Raw genomic sequence first — 19,884 nt, forward strand, 5'->3', positions numbered from 1 at the left:
CTGACTGAGCAGCCTTCGGTGAGGTTGGAGCCTTGGTATTTCTGAAAGTGTTGTGGCTACTGACACTCTGATTCAAGGCTTAAAGAAATAGAGAAAAACCCTTGATCCTTTCTAGGGTATAAATTAGTTTTTTTCTGATAAATTCAGTTACTGTATTATTTTTTATTAAAATAATTTAAATTTGGAGGCACCTGGTTGGCTCAGTTGTTTAAATGTTTGACTCTTGATTTCAGCTCAGGTCATGATCCCAGGGTCGTGGGATTGAACCCCATGTCAGACTCCACACTGAGCATGGAGTCTGCTTGAGTTTCTCTCCCTCTCCGTCTTTTTCTCTCTCATTCAAATAAATAAATAAATAAAAATAAAGTAAATAAAATAATTTAAATTTTAAGAAAACCATATTATGCTATATTTGCATAATTTAACTTATGCTGAAATGTTTGTTTTTCAGGTGCTGTGGTGCTGCGTGTTGCAAAATCATGGTTTAGAATTGGATCATTAGAAATTTTGGCTCATTATGGTGAACTGGATTTACTAAGGTTAGAAAATGAGGTGGTTTTTTTTTTGTTGTTAAATGACAGAAGACAATTAAAAAATGCTTATATACATGCTGTGAAGCTAAAATATCTTTGGTTTTCTTATAAGTAAAACCAAATATTTCAATAAATAATTATTTTTAACGCTATGTGCCTAATATCACGTGGGTTTTCTAGGAAGCTAAAGGAAGTGTGAGACACAGTAGACCCTTTCCCCAAGGAATTTTTAATCTCAAATGCAACTATCAACTGTGGGGGTCTGTGCCATTCAGAGACCTAGGTGGAAATGACTCAAACCCCCCACTTCTGCAGCCTGCAGAGCTCGAAAGATCTCCTTATAACTTCTGGGATTCCCACGGTTTTGACATGTGTGAGATGCCTGTTTTGCTCTGGGTTGACCCAGACTTGAAACTTACCCCCTTCAATAGGACAAAAACAGGGGCGCTTAGGTGGTTTAGTCGGTTAAGGGTCTGACTTCGGCTCAGGTCATGATCTCACAGTTCATGAGTTCAAGCCCTGCGTCAGGCTCTGTACTGACAGCTTGGGGCCTGGAGCCTGCCTCAGATTCTGTGTCTCCCTCTCTCTCTGCTCCTCTCCCACTTGTACTCTGTCTTTCTCTCTCAACAAATAAATAAACATTAAAAAAAAATAGGACAAAATGAACCAAACAGGAGAATTTACACAAAGCATTTAAGAACAGGTGCATCTTAGTGAAGATTTTTCTGCAGGGGAGACAGAGGATTGCTTCAAAAGAGCAAAAGCAATTCTTCCCCTTGCATCATGCAGTACAGCTTCCAGCATTTTCTGATATCTTGGTGCCTGTGATATCTGTGCTTACAAAATTTCATCTTCCTTCGGCAGACTTAGCAAGATGCGTTTTCAGAAAAAAATTTCTTCCTTTAAGAGGAATTCTGTTTCCTTTTGTTAAGATAACACAGTTTTAAAAACATAAAAATTCTCATAGGCAAACTAGAATCATTAGGAACGTGGGTCCTATATTGTAGTTATGAGCTTAATAAATCCAGATTCCACCTGGTCCACCAAGAATATGGAGAGAAAAGACATTGAGGGAAATGAATAAGCAAAACAGAGAAGTCATGACATTGGTCATGAAGGGTGTCTGTGTCTCTTACGTTAGCAAATGTTTACTGAGCTCGTGGTCATCCCTGCTTGTTGAGAGAGTTGTCTATACTCGCTGGGCATTAATTCTAACTTCCCATTTGTTTTTTCGTTCACTTCTGCTTGGATTCTGGGTCTGGGTCTTGTCAGGATTTGCATAGGGTGCAGCATACAGCAGGTGCAGGACATGTACACTGGGTATGTACTGAACTAAGCTGACTCTGTAACATAATCAGATGGAATCTAATCCTATCTTAGAAACACATTTCCAGTTTTTTTTTTTTTTTTTTTTTTTTAAATTATTTGTGTGGTATTTTTTTTATTTTAATGTTTATTTATTTTTGAGACAGAGAGAGACAGAGCATGAATGGGGGAGGGTCAGAGAGAGAGGGAGACACAGAATCCGAAGCAGGCTCCAGGCTCTGAGCTGTCAGCACAGAGCCCGACGCGGGGCTTGAACTCACAGACAGCGAGATCATGACCTGAGCTGAAGTCGGACGCTCAACCGACTGAGCCACCCAGGCGCCCCGCACATTTCCAGTTTTAACTGGTGTTGAGGAAAGATTTCTCTATGGCTGTTTTGGGAGTAAAATCTTATTTCAGTTTTTAAAAATTTAAGCTTGAATCAAATGGCTTCCTGAATGTCAAGGGTGGATTTAATGGTTTGATACGGAGGCATGCCGATACTCTCCCCTTCTTCTCCCCAGGACATTATTAGACTTCATCATACGGGAGCATTTCCCCTCAGTAGAGGTCGCAGAACCTAACAGATACGTGGTAAGTTTTTAAAGACAGAGGGTGGTATTCGGTCTTCTCTCATTGCTTGTCAACGTCAACGGTTACAACTTATACCTTAAAGAACTAAAGGTACGAAAGGAAAAAGAGCACTCTGAACATTTTGTTAGAGGAAGAGAAGGTGGACCACTTCAGAAACAAGACACAGATAAGAAAGTGGTTTTGTGGGACACCTGGGTGGCTCAGTCGGTTGAGTATCCAGCTTCGGCTCAGGTCATGATCTCATGGTTCTTGGGTTTGGCCTCGTGTTGGGCTCTGTGCTGAAAGCTCAGAGCCTGGAGCCTTCTTCGGGTTCTGTGTCTCCCTCTCTCTCTGCTCCTCCCCTGCTTGCACTCTGTCTCTTTCTCTCAAAAATAAATAAACATTAAAAAAAAAAGCGGATTTGTTTGAAAGGATCTAGAGAAAAAGAACAGATACTACTGCATCCTGACTCTAGACATTATTTTTTGTGCAGCATTTGTAACTTGGTCCTATGTGTTCTTTTCTCACATGTGAGATATATGGATATTTCTATAGTAGTCATTCCAAAATACACATAATCCATAACAAGAAAACCTGTGTTTTTTTCTTTTGTTTTCTTTCTTTCTTTCTTTCTTTCTTTCTTTCTTTCTTTCTTTCTTTCTTTCTTTCTTTCTTTCTCTCTCTCTCTCTCTCTCTCTCTCTCTTTCTTTCTTTCTTTCTTTCTTTCTTTCTTTGTTTATTTATTTTGAGAAACAGTGTGAGCAGGGGAGAGCAGAGAGAAAGGGAGACACAGAATCCCAAGCGGGCTCCAGGCTCTGAGCTGTCAGTACGGAACATGACGTGGGGCTCAAACTCACGAACCATGAGACCATGACTTGAGTCTCAACCGAGAGTCAGATGCTTAACCGACTGAGCCACCCAGGCACCCCTAATTTTCTGTTCTTGTGGAAATATTTTGATCATTGTACCCTCTTTTACCCTCTTAGCAGTCACAGAGAATGGAATGGCATTATTTTTGTTGGCCATTTGTTTCAAAGTTTAAGAACTCACTTTACTTTTAACTCCCTTGTGCTGAATTCTAATGCTTTCCCTGTTCTTACTGGACGTGGGGAAAGCCTGGCCATAATACTTTGTCTGAGCCATTAGAGATTATTTCTTGCTAATTCCCTACATTCTTCCATGTTTTTCTTACACCTAGTAATTTCCATTTCTTTAGTTAGGTTTTGGCTCTCTGAATGTTTTCCATGTTCTCCTTGTGACTTACCAGAAGATTCTAAAAGAGTATGCATTCCTGAAAAATCTGACAAATTTCTGAATTTTATTTTAGGATTTCTTCTCTGTTGTGGTATCAGAGACAGCACAACTCATTGCCTTGTGGATGTCTGTTGGTTTTGCTCATGGTAAGTTATCTACTGATGTGCCATTTTTCTGTTGGGGAAGTAGAGTTAATTTGTTGAAGCAGAAGACTTCTTTTTTGTGTGCCTCAAAATATTCCTGCTGATGAGCTTCTTAACATTTATAGCCTATGAATTTGTTTTCAGCAACAGAGAAACAATTTTCTCATGTTTGAAATGGTTTTGAGGGGAACAGTATACACAAAATAGAGTAGGCATCCTCAATTTGATGAGGATGTTATTACCTGTAAAGCTTTTTAACCTCGTGGCTACATGTATTATATTTAGATCTCTTTAAAGCTGTTTTAAAAATCTTAAGTATAAAAGCACTACATGCTTAAGGTAAAGAATTTAAAATATACAGAAGTGAGGGGTGCCTGGATGGCTCAGTCAGTTAAGCGGCTGGCTTCGGCTCAGGTCATGATCTCGTGGTTCGTGGGTTCAAGCCCCGTGTCAGGCTCTGTGTTGGCAGCGTGGAGCCTGGAACCTGCTTCAGATTCTGTGTCTCCCTCTCTCTTGGCCTCCTTCCCATTCATGCTCTGTCTCTCAATAATGAATAAAATTAAAAAAATGCTTTAAAATATACAGAAGTGAGTGTGAATTCCATTTTCCAGGGCAATCATTGTTAACCACTTCCTATCAATTCTTTTGGACTGTTTTGGAGGATATTCATAATCTTTGAAAAAAGCAGGCCTGGCTTGTATGTATGAAGCCATCTTGTGTGTGAAGTTGCATAGGGAGGAATATGTGCCTGAACTAAGAATAACTGAAAAACAAATCGTACACTTACTAATGTGTCTAGATAAATACCAAACGGAATTCCCACATTGCAAAACTTCTTGAAATCCGCTTAGCTTATCACACACATACTCCGTGTATCTCTCTTGGGTGGGTTGGGTTGGTGGTTCACAGTTTTTGCTATTATGAACTCTGCTGCAGTGACTACCATGCAACTGTATCTTTGTATCCTTGAAGGTGACTTTTTGAGGATAGACCCCTAAAGTGGAATGGCTGGGTTAGAGAGTCTGTATAGTTCACGTTTTGTAAACAGAGAAAAGCTGAAACTCTATATTGGACACCGTTGCCAAATATCCTGTATGTAACAAGCTGGTGTATTCATTCCCCGGCTTCTTCCTACCCCGGCCATGGCCTCACCGGCCTGGGAGGCATACTCTCTCCCCACAGCTGGTGACTGTTACTGGAATGCATAGCCATGTTTTTCCCTTTTCCCATCCTTTGAATATGAATTAATCTTATTCCTTTATTAGCCTCAATTCCATTCCAAGTAACATAGATTGTTTAAACAAATGCTAGAAATTGAGGATAAGTAAGAAGAATTTTTATTTCTTGGGGCTTTTGTTCCTGCAGTGTTTGAAATCTTTGCAGGGGGTAGGGTATAAAACAAAAGGGTAAATTTAATTTAAAAATATAGTTTTAATATATATTAAGCTATTTGGTATCACCAGTTAAACTTTCAATTGATAATCTAATTTTGCCGCATTTCCAAAACAAATGCATTTCCATTACCTTTTCTATTCTGGATAATTTTATACATTTAAAAATGCTTTATTGTTTTATTACCGTGTTTTCAGAAACTTTTTGTTGTGGTTTCAGGTGTTTGTAATACTGATAACTTCAGTTTGTTATCCATTACAATTGACTATGGTCCATTTGGTTTTATGGAAGCCTATAATCCAGGTAAGAGTGATTTATATGTAAACATATATATGTTTACACACATATATCTTATTTCACTAAAAAATTATCACAGGTTTATTTTAGATAAACTGTTATAGGTAATACAGTGGTGGGGTAGAGAGAATTGGGTTCACTCATAAAACGTGGTACTTAATCTTCTGGGGCTATAAGGATTCAAAAATGAGTCCTTTGTGGTCTGTGCCCTTTAAAGAATGACATATTAGAGAAGATGCCGGGGAGGGGAGTGGGGAACATATGTGAGACCAATGCGGGTGTGACTTCGGGCATCTGACCCTTAGCGGCTCTGTGCCCTTGGACAAGTCACTTAACTTGGCACTTTACCAACCTATAAAATGGAGGTAACAGTAACACAATACTTACAAGGAGGGATCCAGGCGGGCTTCGTGGAGGGTGGAGGACATGACTTGAGGTAGAGTTTGAAGTATATGTGTGATCCCCTGAAAATTCTTGCAGGTTAGAACTTGCCTCTTTTAGGCAAATATTCATATTCATATTTAAAAAGAATTTCATGTGTATGGGTAGTAAGTGTTTATGTTACTTTTGAGTTAAATGTTTATAGACAAAGATTTAATAAATATAAATACATCTAATAAATATAAATTTATTAAGTGTAAATATAAACTTAGAGACAATTATCCCCACTACAAAATGCTAGTGTTTTTTGTTTTCAACAGATTTTGTCCCAAACACATCTGATGATGAAGGAAGATATAAAATAGGAAATCAGGCCAATATTGGGATATTTAATTTAAACAAGTTGTTGCAAGCTTTAAACCCAATACTGGATCCTAGGCAAAGGCAGCTGTGAGTAAATCCTAAATCCACTAATTAAATCTGTGTAAAAATATATTTGTATAATGATTTTTTAAAATTTGTTTTTAATGTTTATTTACTTTTGAGAGCGAGCGAGAGAGAGACAGAGCATGAGCAGGGGAGGGGCAGAGAGAGAGGAAGACACAGAATCGGAAGCAGGCTCCAGGCTCTGAGCTGTCAGCACAGAGCCTGACACGGGCCTTGAACTCACGAACTGTGAGATCATGACCTGAGCCAAAGTCGGAGGCTTAACTGATTGAGCCACCCAGGCACCCCAAATGATCATTTTTTTTTGAAAAATAAGAAACATTAAACGCTTTTTAATGTTTATTAAAAATTATTTTAATTATTTTAAAATTTATTTGCTCATTTTGAGAGTGACAGAACAAGCAGGGAGGGGCAGAGAGAGAGGGAAAGACAGAATCCCAAGCAGGCTCTGCACTGTCAGCATGGAGCCTGATGCGGGGCTCAAACCCATAAAACGTGGTATCATGACCTGAGCCAAAACCAAGAGTCAGACACTCAACAGACTGAGCCACCCAGGCACCCCTAATGTTTATTTTTGAGATAGACAGACAGAGAGAGAGTGTGTGTGTGCATGAGCAGGGGAGGGGCAGAGAGAGAGGGACAGAGGATCCAAAGCAGGCTCTGCACTGTCAGCACAGAGCCCAATGCAGGGCTCGGGCTCACAAACTGAGATCATGATCTGAGCCAAAGTTGGATGCTTAACTGACAGGGCCTTCCAGGTGCCCCTCACATCCAATTTTCTGTCTTGTCTTCACTGCTGGCTTTTAGCCCCAAAACCAGACACAGAAGCAACAGTGTTACATATAATTCTTCACCAGCTCCCACAATCATAGGTCAAATTCCAAAAATAAATCCCTTGTTCTATAGCACCAATAAGCGTTCTGCTTCTCCGACTGTAACTATATACCCAGTGAGAGAAATCTCTGCTGTTGTTTATGTATTGACTTTCTTCCATCCATTTCTTTTTGTGCTTCTGACACTCCATTATTTGTATGAATCCTCAATATATTCCCAATTCTTTTATTATTATTATTATTATTATTTTTACTTATGCTTTCCATTTCTTTGTATTTTTGCATAGTATTTTGTGGTATTTCTTCTAGTTGATTTTCTAGGCCACAAAATCGAGTCTCAGGAGTATCTGTCTTCTCTCTCAATTCACCTACTGAATTTTGTAGTCTGAAACAATATTTTGTAGTTCTAGAATGCCTACTAAGGTATAGTTTGTTCTTGTTAAGTATCTTATAATTATTATTATTATTTTCATATTGTTATCTGTCTCCAAGAGCAGTTCCATTTTACTAAGGGCCAACTGTTCTGTCGTTCCTTCGTTTTTCTTCCCTGTGGGTACGAGCCCACTTTGGTACTGTGTTACTTCGCTTTGCCTCTCTGTTGGGGCTCAGCTCCAGTTATGTGGTGATACACCCTTCATGTGCCAGCAGAGTACGCACAGGCAAGTTTTCAGCTTTCCACTGGGCCTCTGGTAGGCTGCTTCTCTGCTCCCAGCTCTCCTCAGCACCAAGCCAGCATTCTCCCACCTTCTGGGGTAGACAGGTTTTAGCGGGTTTCCTGCAGGCTCGAAGAAGCCAGGGAGCCCACGAACTCTTTCCAGTAGCATATATACAGGTCGGGCCTGCTCTGCTCAGCCATGCTGTACCTCACGAGTGAGGGCCTGCAGTCCTGCCCAGACACTCCAGGCCCCAAGACTCTGTAGCCAGGGGAGAGAGGCTGAATTAGAGCAGGGAGGGGCAGGCACCAAAAATTCATTTGAACTGCCATCTTCCTTTGACATCTATCTCTGGTTTAGTCTTTGGGCTTGAATACTCTTAAAAGTGGTTCATTGTGGTTGGGGGGGGGGGGGTCTTCATTAGAGTACACAGTCCTTCTCTTTCTCCACTTACTCCTATTTGGGGAAGGAAGGGTTAATGATCCGTTTGATGAATATGGGAGAAGAAACTAAACTTGTGAGGCTCCTCCTATTAATACCTCTCTTTTTGGAAAGCTGTCAGTCCAGGGAAAGAGTACATTTTCTGCTTTTTTATATGAAAATTTTATAGGGGTGTGCCCAAGTGGGGGGGGGGGGAGGTCCACAGTTGTGACTGCTGTTTTAGTAACTGAGTGAGTAAAACTTTCTAATTTAGGCACAATTTGTTAACATGCCTATTTATCCACAGACTTAAGCCATATTCTCCAGACTAGCTTTTGTCAGTGATAAAGCTGAACTTTTAATCACAATCTGACCATTGTGTGATCTCTCATTCTGAATTTAGGCTGAAGAAAAAGTGGTACATGGTTGCCTTTTTAAACAACAGAGTAAATAATAAATAGGCAACTTATTATAAATAAGTAATATTTATACTTAGTTACTTGAAATATCTCCTGTGTGTATATCAATAAGCATGAATAATAATCTAAGTATGTTAATAATTACAGAGACTGTTAAAACATTTCTTGATATAACCAGTGGACATTCAACTCCTTGAGGGCAGGATCACATTTTAATCATTTGTGTGTCTTTAATGTATTTGCTAGGAGATAGAGTATATTTACCTTCTCTGTCTCCCCCGCACTCCCCTAAGTCTAAAACTTACCATTTCCAGTACAACAAGATCACAAATGGATGGCAAACCATATAGTGATTTCATTAATCCTGGGTAGCAAAAAAATCGCTACAATAAAAGTTTTATATGCCATCTATGGTTTCCTTAATGAATATATTTTAAAAATGTATTGGTAATACATCACATAGTTCAAAATCAAAGCAACATAAGATGTTATTCATTGAACAGTCACTTTTGTCTCCATTAATTTTATATCCCCTTTGCCCTGCAGAGTCCATTTATTCATGAGACAAATACTTATTGAGGTGCCCGTCACCGTTCCAAGTGCCGGGGGGATAGCAGTAAATAAAACAGCACAATAATTGTGTCCTTGTGGTACTTCCTTCTGGTGGGAGAGACAGTCAAACAGAATAAATAGTTACATAGCCAATTAGAAAGGAGGTAAATACTATGGAGAAAAATAAAGCAGGGGATAGGGAAGGGTTTGCAGTTTTAAAAGGATAATCAGCATCTCACTGAGCAAAGGCTTGAAGGAGTCACAGGAGCAAGCCACACAGATGCTTGGGGAAGGGTGCTCTGGACAAGGGACTAGCCTGTGCAGAGGCCATTAGTGGGTATATGGGGTGTTTAAGGGACAACAAGAAGGCCTCTATGGCTGCTTCAGAATGAGCAAGGGGAAGACTTGTATGGGGTGAGGTCAGTAAGGTAAAGAGAGTGGAGCTGCAGGAAGAGTTGAGCTTTTGTATAATTTAAAATACATTTAAGAATATTAAGAAATAGAGGCACCTGGGTGGCTCAGTTGGTTAAGCGACTGACTTGGTTTCAGCCGGGGTCATGATCTCATGGTTTATGAGTTCGGGCCCTACATCCAGCTCCGCAGTGTGACAGTATGGAGTCTGCTTGGGATTCTCTCTTTCACTCTCTCTCTGCCGCCCCCCCCCCCCCACCTTGCACACTCACATGCTCTCTTTCATTCAAAATAAATAAACATTAAAAAAAAAAAGATAAGCCCCTCTTTGGGCTCTGCACTGACAGCACAGAGTCTGCTTGGGATTCTTTCTCTCTCCCTTTCTCTCTCTCTCTCTCTCTCTCTCTGCCCCTCCTCCCCTGGTTCATGCACATGCACTCTCTTTCATCGAAATAAATAAACATTAAAAAAAAAAATAGAAACTAGGGGCACCTGGGTGGTTTAGTTAGTTTCGTGTCTGACTTTGGCTCAGGACATGATCTAACAATTTGCAAGTTCGAGCCCCACATTGGGCTCTCCGCTGTCAGTGCAGAGTCTGCTTTGGATCCTCTGTTCCCCATTCTCTCTGCCCCTGCCTTGCTTGCCTACTCTCTCTCTCAAAAATAAACAAACATTTAAAAAGTTAAAAAAAAAAGTAGAAACTTAATTTGTTTAAAGATGAGTTTAAAGGGGGGATGCACCCGGGTGGCTCAGTCGGTTAAATGTCTGACTTGGGCTCAGGTCATGATTTCACAGTTTGTGAGTTTCAGCCCCACATTGGGCTCTGTGCTGACAGCTCAGAGCCTGGAGACTGCTTTGGATTTGGATTCTGTGTCTCTCTTCCTCGTCTGTCTCTCTGCCCCTCCCCCACTTGTGCATGCTCCCTCTTTCTCTCTCTCTCAAAAATAAACTAACTTAAAAAAAAAAAGATGAGTTTAAGGTTAAGAATGCTTTAATCTTTATATTTTTATGAAATATGGGAATTGAGATTGGTAAATATAATAATTATATTTAATATATGAAAAGGTTAACTTTGTTCTGATAATTTAAGAATGTTAATTTTAAATAAAGATTTCATTGTCCTTCCTTTTTTCTTCCTGTAGAGCTGCTCAGATTCTTGAGGGGTATCCAGTTCTTTATTATACAAGGTTTGTCCTTTTGAATACAGATACTAAAGCATCCTGGTTGGTTTGGGGACAATTCTTAAAATAGTGAGTTGAACTGAAATAACATTTCTCTTTCAGATTTAGAGAATTGTTCAAAGCCAAATTGGGATTACTTGGGGAAACAAAGGGTGATGATGATTTAATTGCATTTCTCTTACATGTGAGTTTGTCATTTTATATCTTTTTTTCCTTGTATTTGAATTACTATTCTTGAAGAATTGAGATTGATAAATATAATCATTTCCATTAGCTCATGGAAAAGACAGCAGCTGATTTTACAATGACATTTCGGCAGCTCAGCGAGATAACTCAAAGCCAGTTACAGGAGCTCAACATTCCCCAGGTAGTAATTTGCGACATTTGTTTTTCTCTTAATTCAGTATTCTTTAACAGATTTATTGAGGTATAATTTACATACCATGAAATTCCACTGGCCTGAAGCATATAATTCAATGATTTTTAAAAAATTTATAGATCTATGCAGTTATCACAATTCTAGAACAATTCCATCACCCTAAAAGAGATCCTTCTTGCCCATTTGCAGTTAATTCCTGTTTCCACTCCTAGCCCCCAACCACCTACTAATTAATTTTGTGTCTCACGGTTTTCATTTTCTAGACATTTCCTATAGGTGGACTCATACAGTGTGTAGTCTTTTGCTTCTCCACTAGCCTAGTTCTGAGGTTCAGCCATGGTATTATCTGTATCGGAAATTCTTTCCTCCTTGTTGTTGAGCGGTGCTCTGCTGTATGGATATACCACCATTGGCTGATGCATTTACCAGTTGATGGACATTTGGGTTATTTCCACTTTTTGGTTACTGTGAGTAAATACTGATCTGAACATTCATGTGCAAGTTTTGGTGTGAACATATGTTTTCATTTCTCTTGGATAGATCCTAGGAGTGGAATTGCTGGATTGTTTAGTAAAACGTATGTTTGATTCCTTAAGAAACTGCCAAACGGTCTCTAAAGTGGCAGGGGCTTAATTTAGTTTTAAAAGTATGTGTTGCCTTTTTATTTCAACACGAACACATTGCATTTATGAAATTTTATGGGTACTACCAGAAGATTCTTGCTTACAGATTTTTAGATACCTAGATCTATTTCTAAGGTCTATTAAAAAACAAAATTCAGCTGTATAAATTTGAAGATCCAATGGGTTTTATTCAATAATTCATGAATGGGGCAGCATCCCACCTAGCAAACAGAAAGGAGCTCTGAAGAGCTGTACAAAATGGGGGACTTTTATAGGCAGAAGGGGACAGGGACAAGGAAAGAGCAGATTACGTTATCTTTTGGGGGAAGGATGGTAGGGGTCTGTCAGGTGGATTACCTCACTGCTGCTGACCCGGGAGTTCCAGCTGACCAGTTAAGATTACCTTCCTGGGGGAGGTTGAAACTGTAGTTAGGTTAGGTATTAAGTTTTGGTTTGGTGATGTGGGCTTAGCACAAGTGACTCCATTTTGGGCCTGTTTCTTTTTTGAACAGGTTTAAGTATTTTATATTGTAGTCACTGTTTATTATTGTTTTTGAGATTAAAATTCAGCCTTATTTTTTGAAATTTCAATCTCTTCATTATATTACATGACATTCTGTGCCTAGTTAATGTTATCTTTTTATAGCCTCACAATGCATTTATTTATTCAAGAAGCACTTATTGAGAACCCACTATTATTAAGAACTTACTCTGGGACAGGCATTATAGTAAATGCTTTACAAAGTAATGAAAAATTAATAATAACAACACTAATAACTAACATTTACTGAGTGCTTATTATGTTTCAGGCACTATTCTAAGCATTTTATATGTATAATCTGTGCCATGACATGTGGGCAGGTACCACTGTTATTTCTATTTTACTGGTAAAGAAACTGAGGCATGGAGAGGCTTTGTAGTGCCAGTTCACACAATTAGTAAGTGGCTGGCTGGGTTCAAACACTGGCAGCTTTCTCCAGAGCCCCTGTTCTTAACCTCTGGACTATCTGCATCTTTTTCCCATGAGCCCTTCACAGTAAGTAGCTCAATATAGTAATAAAAGTAAATTATTGTTAGCTTTCAGTTTATTTTCTGTCGATAGGTAAACATCAGGATCTGATTCTCATGTATACTCATGCCCGATGAGGCCCCTTCATGCTATGGAGCTCTTAGCCCGTAGTTGTAGGGCTAGAATTTTGTGTTACAGAATGCTTGGAGTAGTGAGGAACCCCTCTTTGGGCCTCCTCAATTTGCCCCGCAAATTAAGTTTTTAAAAATAAATTATACATTATTTAAAGGAAAGCTTTTGGTAGTATCAGTATTCACGTGTAATCTGTATAAGAACTTTTTTTTTTTTGTATCTTAAATCATGCCATTATATGGCTTTCCATGAATTAGAACTTTAGAGTTGAATGTTATATAAAGAGAAGGAAGGGCCGCCTGGGTGGCTCAGTCGGTCAAGTGTCTGACTCTTGATTTCTACTCAGGTCACGATCTCACGGTTTGTGAGTTCAAGCCCCACGTCAGGTTCAGTGCTGATAGCATGGAGCCTGCTTGGGATTCTCTCTCCCTCTCTCTGTGCCCCTCCCCTGCTCACATGTATTTTCCTCTAAAAATAAATAAACGTTAAAAAACAAGAAAAAGAAAATATTATTCTTTTTTTAGTACTACTTCTACTTGAAATAGCATGTCTTAAAAAATCTGGATAAGTTATTATTAAGGAATATAATTTAAAGTAATATGAAGTTAAAATAAACTGAACCAATATTAATATACTAAGCAGCCTATTATTGTATTTTCATTTAGCAATTCTGGGCGCTGAATATGATTTCAAAGCACAAGCTCTTTTCAGCCTGGGTATCCCAGTACCTGCTGAGACTGAAGAGGTAAGGCAATCTAACCATTTCCGAAAAAGGATGCAATGTTGTATCAAGCCATCAAGCCTCTCTTTCTTTAATTCTCCAACATTTCCTTCTACTGCTGAGTACTTTGCACCTGCCTAGGCGTCCACAGCAACACCTCACCCATGCAGAGAGCACCTGTCTGCTCACCCCAACTCTGATAACACTGTTCCCCAAGTTCCTTGGGAGCCCATGCCCTGAAGCTCTGGAGAAGAGCTTCTCAGGTTTCCATCCACGCCTCTTAGTTGTCACATCTTCTACACTTGTAACAAGTTACTTTGTTTCATAAATCACAGTGAATTACTTGGGAGTAAAGACATTGTAGGTAGTGGCCCCTGAACGGAGAGACGGGAAAACCACAGGAAGAAATAGCTTTTCCCAGTTTAATGGCCCCTGAAGGCTGTTTATAAAGACAACCATGATTAATCAAGAAAAAGCTAAATTATTTTCAGAAAACCATGTTTAAGATAAGGAAAAGTATCAGAAAATTTAGATTTTTAGACAAAACTATTTTTTAATTGGTAAAAATAAAAGACTTGGAATTACCTAAAATAATTAAACAAAGTAGTATTTTGTATATTATTTAATCAAACTCAGTATTTTCTGTCTTCCTTTCAGACACTGATGCAATGTGATTTTTAAATGTTTTTTTCCCAATATTTGTCTTGTGAAATAATTCCCACCCTTTTGAAAAAAAGCTATGATATAAGGAGACAGTGGTTAATTTTGTCCTTTGTTTTATTCATTGTTAGTAACATGAACGATTCAGATTCTGAAAGAAGAAAAAGAATGACAAGTAAGTAAGCCTTTTGATTTTTCCAATTTTAAGGATTATCACATAAAAGCAACATTCTTTTGAAAGCTGGAAGTAATTACTTGAGGAACTGAGGGGTTGTTTTTGGTTTTGGTGTTGGCATTTTTGGCTTGTTGTTAACTAGGATAATTTTACTTGAGTGTATTTTAGTTGAGTTGAAGTGTCATCTATGAGCTTGCCTAATGACATTTCACACAGTATAATAGTTCTGCTTTTAATAAGTTTGCATACAGATGTTAAAATCATATAGTCCTTTTTAAAATTTTATTTGAGAGAGGCATATCATGCATGTGCTAGTGTGGGAAGGGCAGAGAGAGGGAGAGAGAGACACACACACAGACACAGACAGACAGACAGAGATTCCCAAGCAGGCTCCATGCCCACAGTGCAGAGCCCAATGCAGAGCTCAATCCCAAGACCATGAGACCATGACCTAAGTCAAAATCAGGAGTTGGACGCTCAACCGACTGGGCCACCCAAGCGTTCCTAAAATAATATAGTCTTTTTTTTTTTTTAATGTTTATTTATTTATTTATTTATTTATTTATTTATTTATTTTGAGAGAGAGACAGAGTGTGAGCAGGGTAGGAGCAGAGAGAGAGGGAGTCACAGAATCTGAAGCAGGTTCTAGGCTCTGAGCTGTCAGCACAGAGCCCAAAGCAAGGCTTGAACTCACAGACCTAGAGATCATGACCTGAGCTGAAGTTGGACGCTTAAGTGACTGAGCCATCTAGGTGCCCCAATAAGATACAGTCTTAAAAGATGGGGAGAGACAAGGTAGTTTCGGTTATGATGAAAGAAGGTGAGTTTGGGGATCTGGCAGATGAATCTCCTCTTGTGACTTTTTAGCTGTATGATCTGAAAGATACTTAACTCTCTGAGTTTAAAAGTCCTTAGTTGTTGTATAATGGGGATATTTTGCAGGGATGTAGTATTGGAGCGTAATAATATATGTAAGGTATCTAGTCACAGTGCCGGGGCCATAATACACATCCAGCAAATGATAGCTCTGAAAATAAATCATCTCTAATACTGATTTCAGTTTACCATGTGACTTCACGGTTGGTTTGGTGAAGAAAACAATGGAAGTTAGTTATTTTTGCGGTATGGAGTCTAACAAGATCAAAGAAGTTAAGCTGAGTGCCTGAGCACTCCTGCCTCACTTAGGACTTGTATAGAGCTAGTTTGTGTCATCAGGGTGGCCGATTCATGTGAATGAAATAATGATGATGCTCACATTCCATGTGAGGTTAGGGAATGAGATTGCTTCTTGAACTCAAGACCTTATTGTAGAAATAAAACCAAGTTTAGTTTTTACAGAGAAGTGAGTGATCTATTTGAGGCCCAGCATGGATTTAGTTTCCACTTCTGTCCACTGCTGTGTTTGTACAGAATTTATAAGCCAGCTCAGAATATGGACAGTCAGCAGTCAAGAGAAAGAAGAAATTGAAAGAATAACATGTGGTGGAAGTCTTTAGTATTTGGATTTGTTTGGTTATGACAGGATGGATGAGATGATAAAATGAAAGAAATTTCAGTGAAGTCAAGGCTGCAGCTTTGAGTTATGTTAGAGAAACAGTAAGTGCTGAACAGTGGGCTCTCAAGGAAGGGAAAAAGATAAATTTTCACAAAGAGCAAAGGCATGATAAAAGTTCATAATGATAGCTCAGTTATGTTTTTAAAGGCACACTTCCATATGTTATTATTATATGCTTAACTGATATGAAAATGCAAATATATAAGAAATTGATTGCACAAATTCATGCAACAATGTGTATCAGGGATGTGGAATTAAAGAATTGTATAGGTGTGAAGAAATAAAACATCTAAGAAGAGTCTCCTGTGTAGTGAAGTCCAATTCTTCATTTCCCTTAGGGAGTCTTCATTCCTATGTATGGTCTTGACCTGAATTTATTTTCCTCAGAGAGATAGCATGGCACGGGCTCCAGAGGTGGGCCTGCTGTGCCCGAGCTCTGGTTTGGCCATTTATTTCCTACATGTTATTAAGCAAGTCATTTGGTTCCTTCATCCCTCCTTTTCTCTTTCTGGTGTGTATATATACTTTTTAGGGGCCTTACTGAGGTATCATTTACATAAAATTCACTCATTTTAAGTGTACCGTGATTTTTTTAGATTAAATTTAAAAAATTGTGCAACTCTACCAGGTATTTATCCAAGGGATACAGGTATGCTGTTTCAAAGGGGCACATGCATCCCAATGTTTATAGCAGCACTATCGACAATAGCCAAAGTATGGAAAGAGCCCAAATGTCCATCAACAGATGAATGGATAAAGAAGATGTGGTATATATATGTACAATGGAGTATTATTTGGCAATCAAAAAGAGTGAAATCTTGTCATTTGCAACAATGTGGATGGAACTAGAGGCTATTATGCTAAGTGAAATTAGTCAGTTGGAGAAAGACAAATATCATGAGTTCACTCATATGAGGACTTTAAGATACAAAACAGATGAACATAAGGGAAGGGACGGAAAAATAATATAAAAACAAGGAAGGGGATGGGACACCTGTGTGGCTGAGTCAGTTAAGCATCCGACTTCAGCTCAGGTCGTGATCTCATGGTTCGTGGGTTCAAGCCCCACGTCAGGCTCTGTGCTGACAGCTCAGAGCCCGAAGCCTGCTTTGGATTCTAATGTCTCCCTCTCTCTGCCACTCCCCTTCTCACACTCTGTCTGTCTCTCTCTCAAAAATAAACATTAAAAAAAAAAATAAAAAAGAAAACAGGGAGGGGGACAAAACATAAGAGACTCTTAAATATAAAGAACAAATAGAGGGCTGCTGGAGGGGTTGTGGGAAGGGGGATGGGCTAAATGGGTAAGGAGCATTAAGGAATCTACTCCTGAAATCATTGTTGCACCATATGCTAACTTGGATGTAAATTAAAAAATAAATAAATTATTAATGTAAAAAATTGTGCAACCGTGACCATCCAGTTTTAAAACATTTATATCTAGTTGACCCCTCTTTTGTTTCCTCACCTATAAAGTGCATTTACATCATAGGCTGTTGCACAAATTCAGCGAGATAGTAGTTGGCACATAATAAGTACTCGATAAGCATCAGCTATAATACTAGCATAGAGTACATTAAGTATCTTCGTCACAGGGTTGTTGGGAAGACTGGGATGACTTAATGTTTTCTAGAAAACAAAAGACTAAAAATATATTGCTGTTATATATTGTTTCAAAATATTAAAAAAATTAACAGTAGATTAGGGGAAGGTTTGCTTTAAAATTTTTTTGTAAATGCTCCAAATTGCAAGCAATGGGAACATCAAAGATGAGTGTTTTATTTATTTAAAAATTAAAAAAAAAATTTTTTTAATATGTATTTTTGGGAGAGAGAGAGAGAGTGAGCGAGTGAGCAGGAGAGGGGCAGAGAGAAAGGGAGACACAGAATCTGAAGCAAGCTCCAGGCTCTGAGCTGTCAGCATAGAGCCCGATGCAGGGCTTGAACTCATGAACCATGATATAATGACCTGAGCTGAAGTCGGACGCTTAACCAACTGAGCCACCCAGGCGTCTCTAAAGAATAGTGTTTTAAAGGTCTTAGAATTTTTTTTTTAATTCTGCAAGATTTATTATTTTTAAACCTCCAAATAACTCTATGATCCTAAGCCACCAGAGGACATTAATCTCTTCTCTTTTATGTCACACTGTGCCCACACAGCCCAGCTCATATTAAAACTTTAATAAATGCTTTTGATGACTGTCCTTACTATGCATCTAGGCAAGCCATTATAGCTCCAGCATTATACAAGTGGGTTTCTGCAATAAAACTAACTTGGTTGTAATTCTGAAAATGCATCAGTGTAATTCTGCTTTCTTTGTGCCTAGTAGTGAATTTGTGGCACAGGCTCAGAAGAATCTTTATTTGTCCTTAGAACACAGGTATTGTAGAGCTCAAGGCCAACTATGTTGAAATCCTGGGTTTGAGCCTCATTATAAAATATAACTGTAGGCCTAGTCCATAGGTATAAATGTAAATTGTGGCCTCAAGTAAATATTTTAGACCTGACCTTTTGTAGATACTAGGATAAAGAAAAAATTCCTTCTTCATTCTTCTTCCTGGACATTAAAAAAAACAGAGATGGGGTGCCTGGGTGGCTCAGTCAGTTGAGCATCCAACTCTTGATTTTGGCTCAGGTCATGATCCTGGGGTTGTGGGACTGAGCCTTGTGTCAGGCTCTGCACTGAGTGTGGAGCCTGCTTAAGATTCTCTCTCTCTCTATTTTTCTCTCTCTGCCCCTCTTCCCTGCATGCACATACTTTGTTTCTCTCTCTCAAAAAAAAGAAAGAACAATGGAAGATGCTATATTTGAAATAATTTGTCTCTTAAATTATCTTAATAACTAACAATTATGAGGATAAGATTTATTTTTATTTTTATTGAATTAGATAAATGATAGAGTTACCATTTTCCCGTTTCATTGCCAGCCTGTTAGCGATTAGTTGAGCTTAGTAATTTGAAGTGCTCAGTGTTTTATGGACATTGAGTCTTTCGGATATACTGATCTTTTCCAATTGAGGGTAGCAATGGCATGCTTTCTTTGTATTATGATGTACTCAGTAAAACATAGCCTTAACTCTCTTGACAGCTAAATTTACCTTTTCAGAAAGATATACTAAGTCCCTCTTATATTCCCTTTCTTTGCACCATCTCATTGTTTAAAGATGAGACTTCAAACATGAATTTGAGTCCTGCCCTTACGTAGTCAACACTCTAGTGGATCAGGGATTATCACATTACATGTAACTGTGGCTGGGCTTGTGTGTGGACATAATCCTCATTAACCCACTGCTTAACATTTTATTGCCAAAAGAAAGAACCTACCAACAGAAAGTTCCTAACTAGATAAAAATGTACAGAATTAGATAACTCCTCAAAGAATCTTATAAATATCTATAATTATCTGATTTTCAAGTAGTTTACATATTTGTAACTTGGTCCAAAGCACTTCTGCTTGTAGCTGAAATTCCCAGTATGTTTTAATAGTATTTTACTGTCAGGTTTCTATGACATGTGTGTCAAATTTGCCGAACTTAAAAATTTTTTTTAATGTTTATTTATTTTTGAGAGCGACAGAGACAGAATGTGAGTGGGAGAGAGACACAGACAGAGAGAGAGGGAGACACAGAATCCGAAGCAGGCTCCAGGGTCTGAGCTGTCGCACAGAGCCTGATGTGGGGCTTGAACTCACGAGCTGTGAGATCATGACCTGAGCTGAAGTTGGACGCTCAACCGACTGAGCCACCCACACACCCCAGATTTGTCAAGCTTTTAATTGGAAGCTTCCTCTCTCCCTCTGCCTAAGCTAAGCACTTCCACAACATCCCTTGCACATTAGTT

At 38.8% G+C, this 19,884-nt stretch overlaps 1 protein-coding gene across 2 annotated transcripts in view; it reads left to right on the top strand.

Moving 5' to 3' along the window:
• The window catches only part of LOC121014687 (protein adenylyltransferase SelO-like), a 36,036-nt gene that overhangs the window by 10,696 nt on the left and 5,456 nt on the right, over window positions 1–19,884 (top strand). For both annotated transcript variants that reach the window (XM_040451145.1, XM_040451146.1), the window contains exons 8-17: window positions 452–539; window positions 2,363–2,432; window positions 3,739–3,811; window positions 5,420–5,503; window positions 6,199–6,328; window positions 10,756–10,800; window positions 10,897–10,978; window positions 11,069–11,161; window positions 13,603–13,682; window positions 14,450–14,493. In XM_040451145.1, coding sequence (XP_040307079.1) covers window positions 452–539; window positions 2,363–2,432; window positions 3,739–3,811; window positions 5,420–5,503; window positions 6,199–6,328; window positions 10,756–10,800; window positions 10,897–10,978; window positions 11,069–11,161; window positions 13,603–13,682; window positions 14,450–14,493 — 789 coding nt within the window. The remainder of the gene's footprint in view (window positions 1–451; window positions 540–2,362; window positions 2,433–3,738; window positions 3,812–5,419; window positions 5,504–6,198; window positions 6,329–10,755; window positions 10,801–10,896; window positions 10,979–11,068; window positions 11,162–13,602; window positions 13,683–14,449; window positions 14,494–19,884) is intronic.

Source organism: Herpailurus yagouaroundi, unplaced genomic scaffold (genome assembly GCF_014898765.1).
Source record: "Herpailurus yagouaroundi ecotype Mexico unplaced genomic scaffold, PumYag 203, whole genome shotgun sequence".
Classification (NCBI taxonomy): Eukaryota; Metazoa; Chordata; class Mammalia; order Carnivora; family Felidae; genus Herpailurus; species Herpailurus yagouaroundi.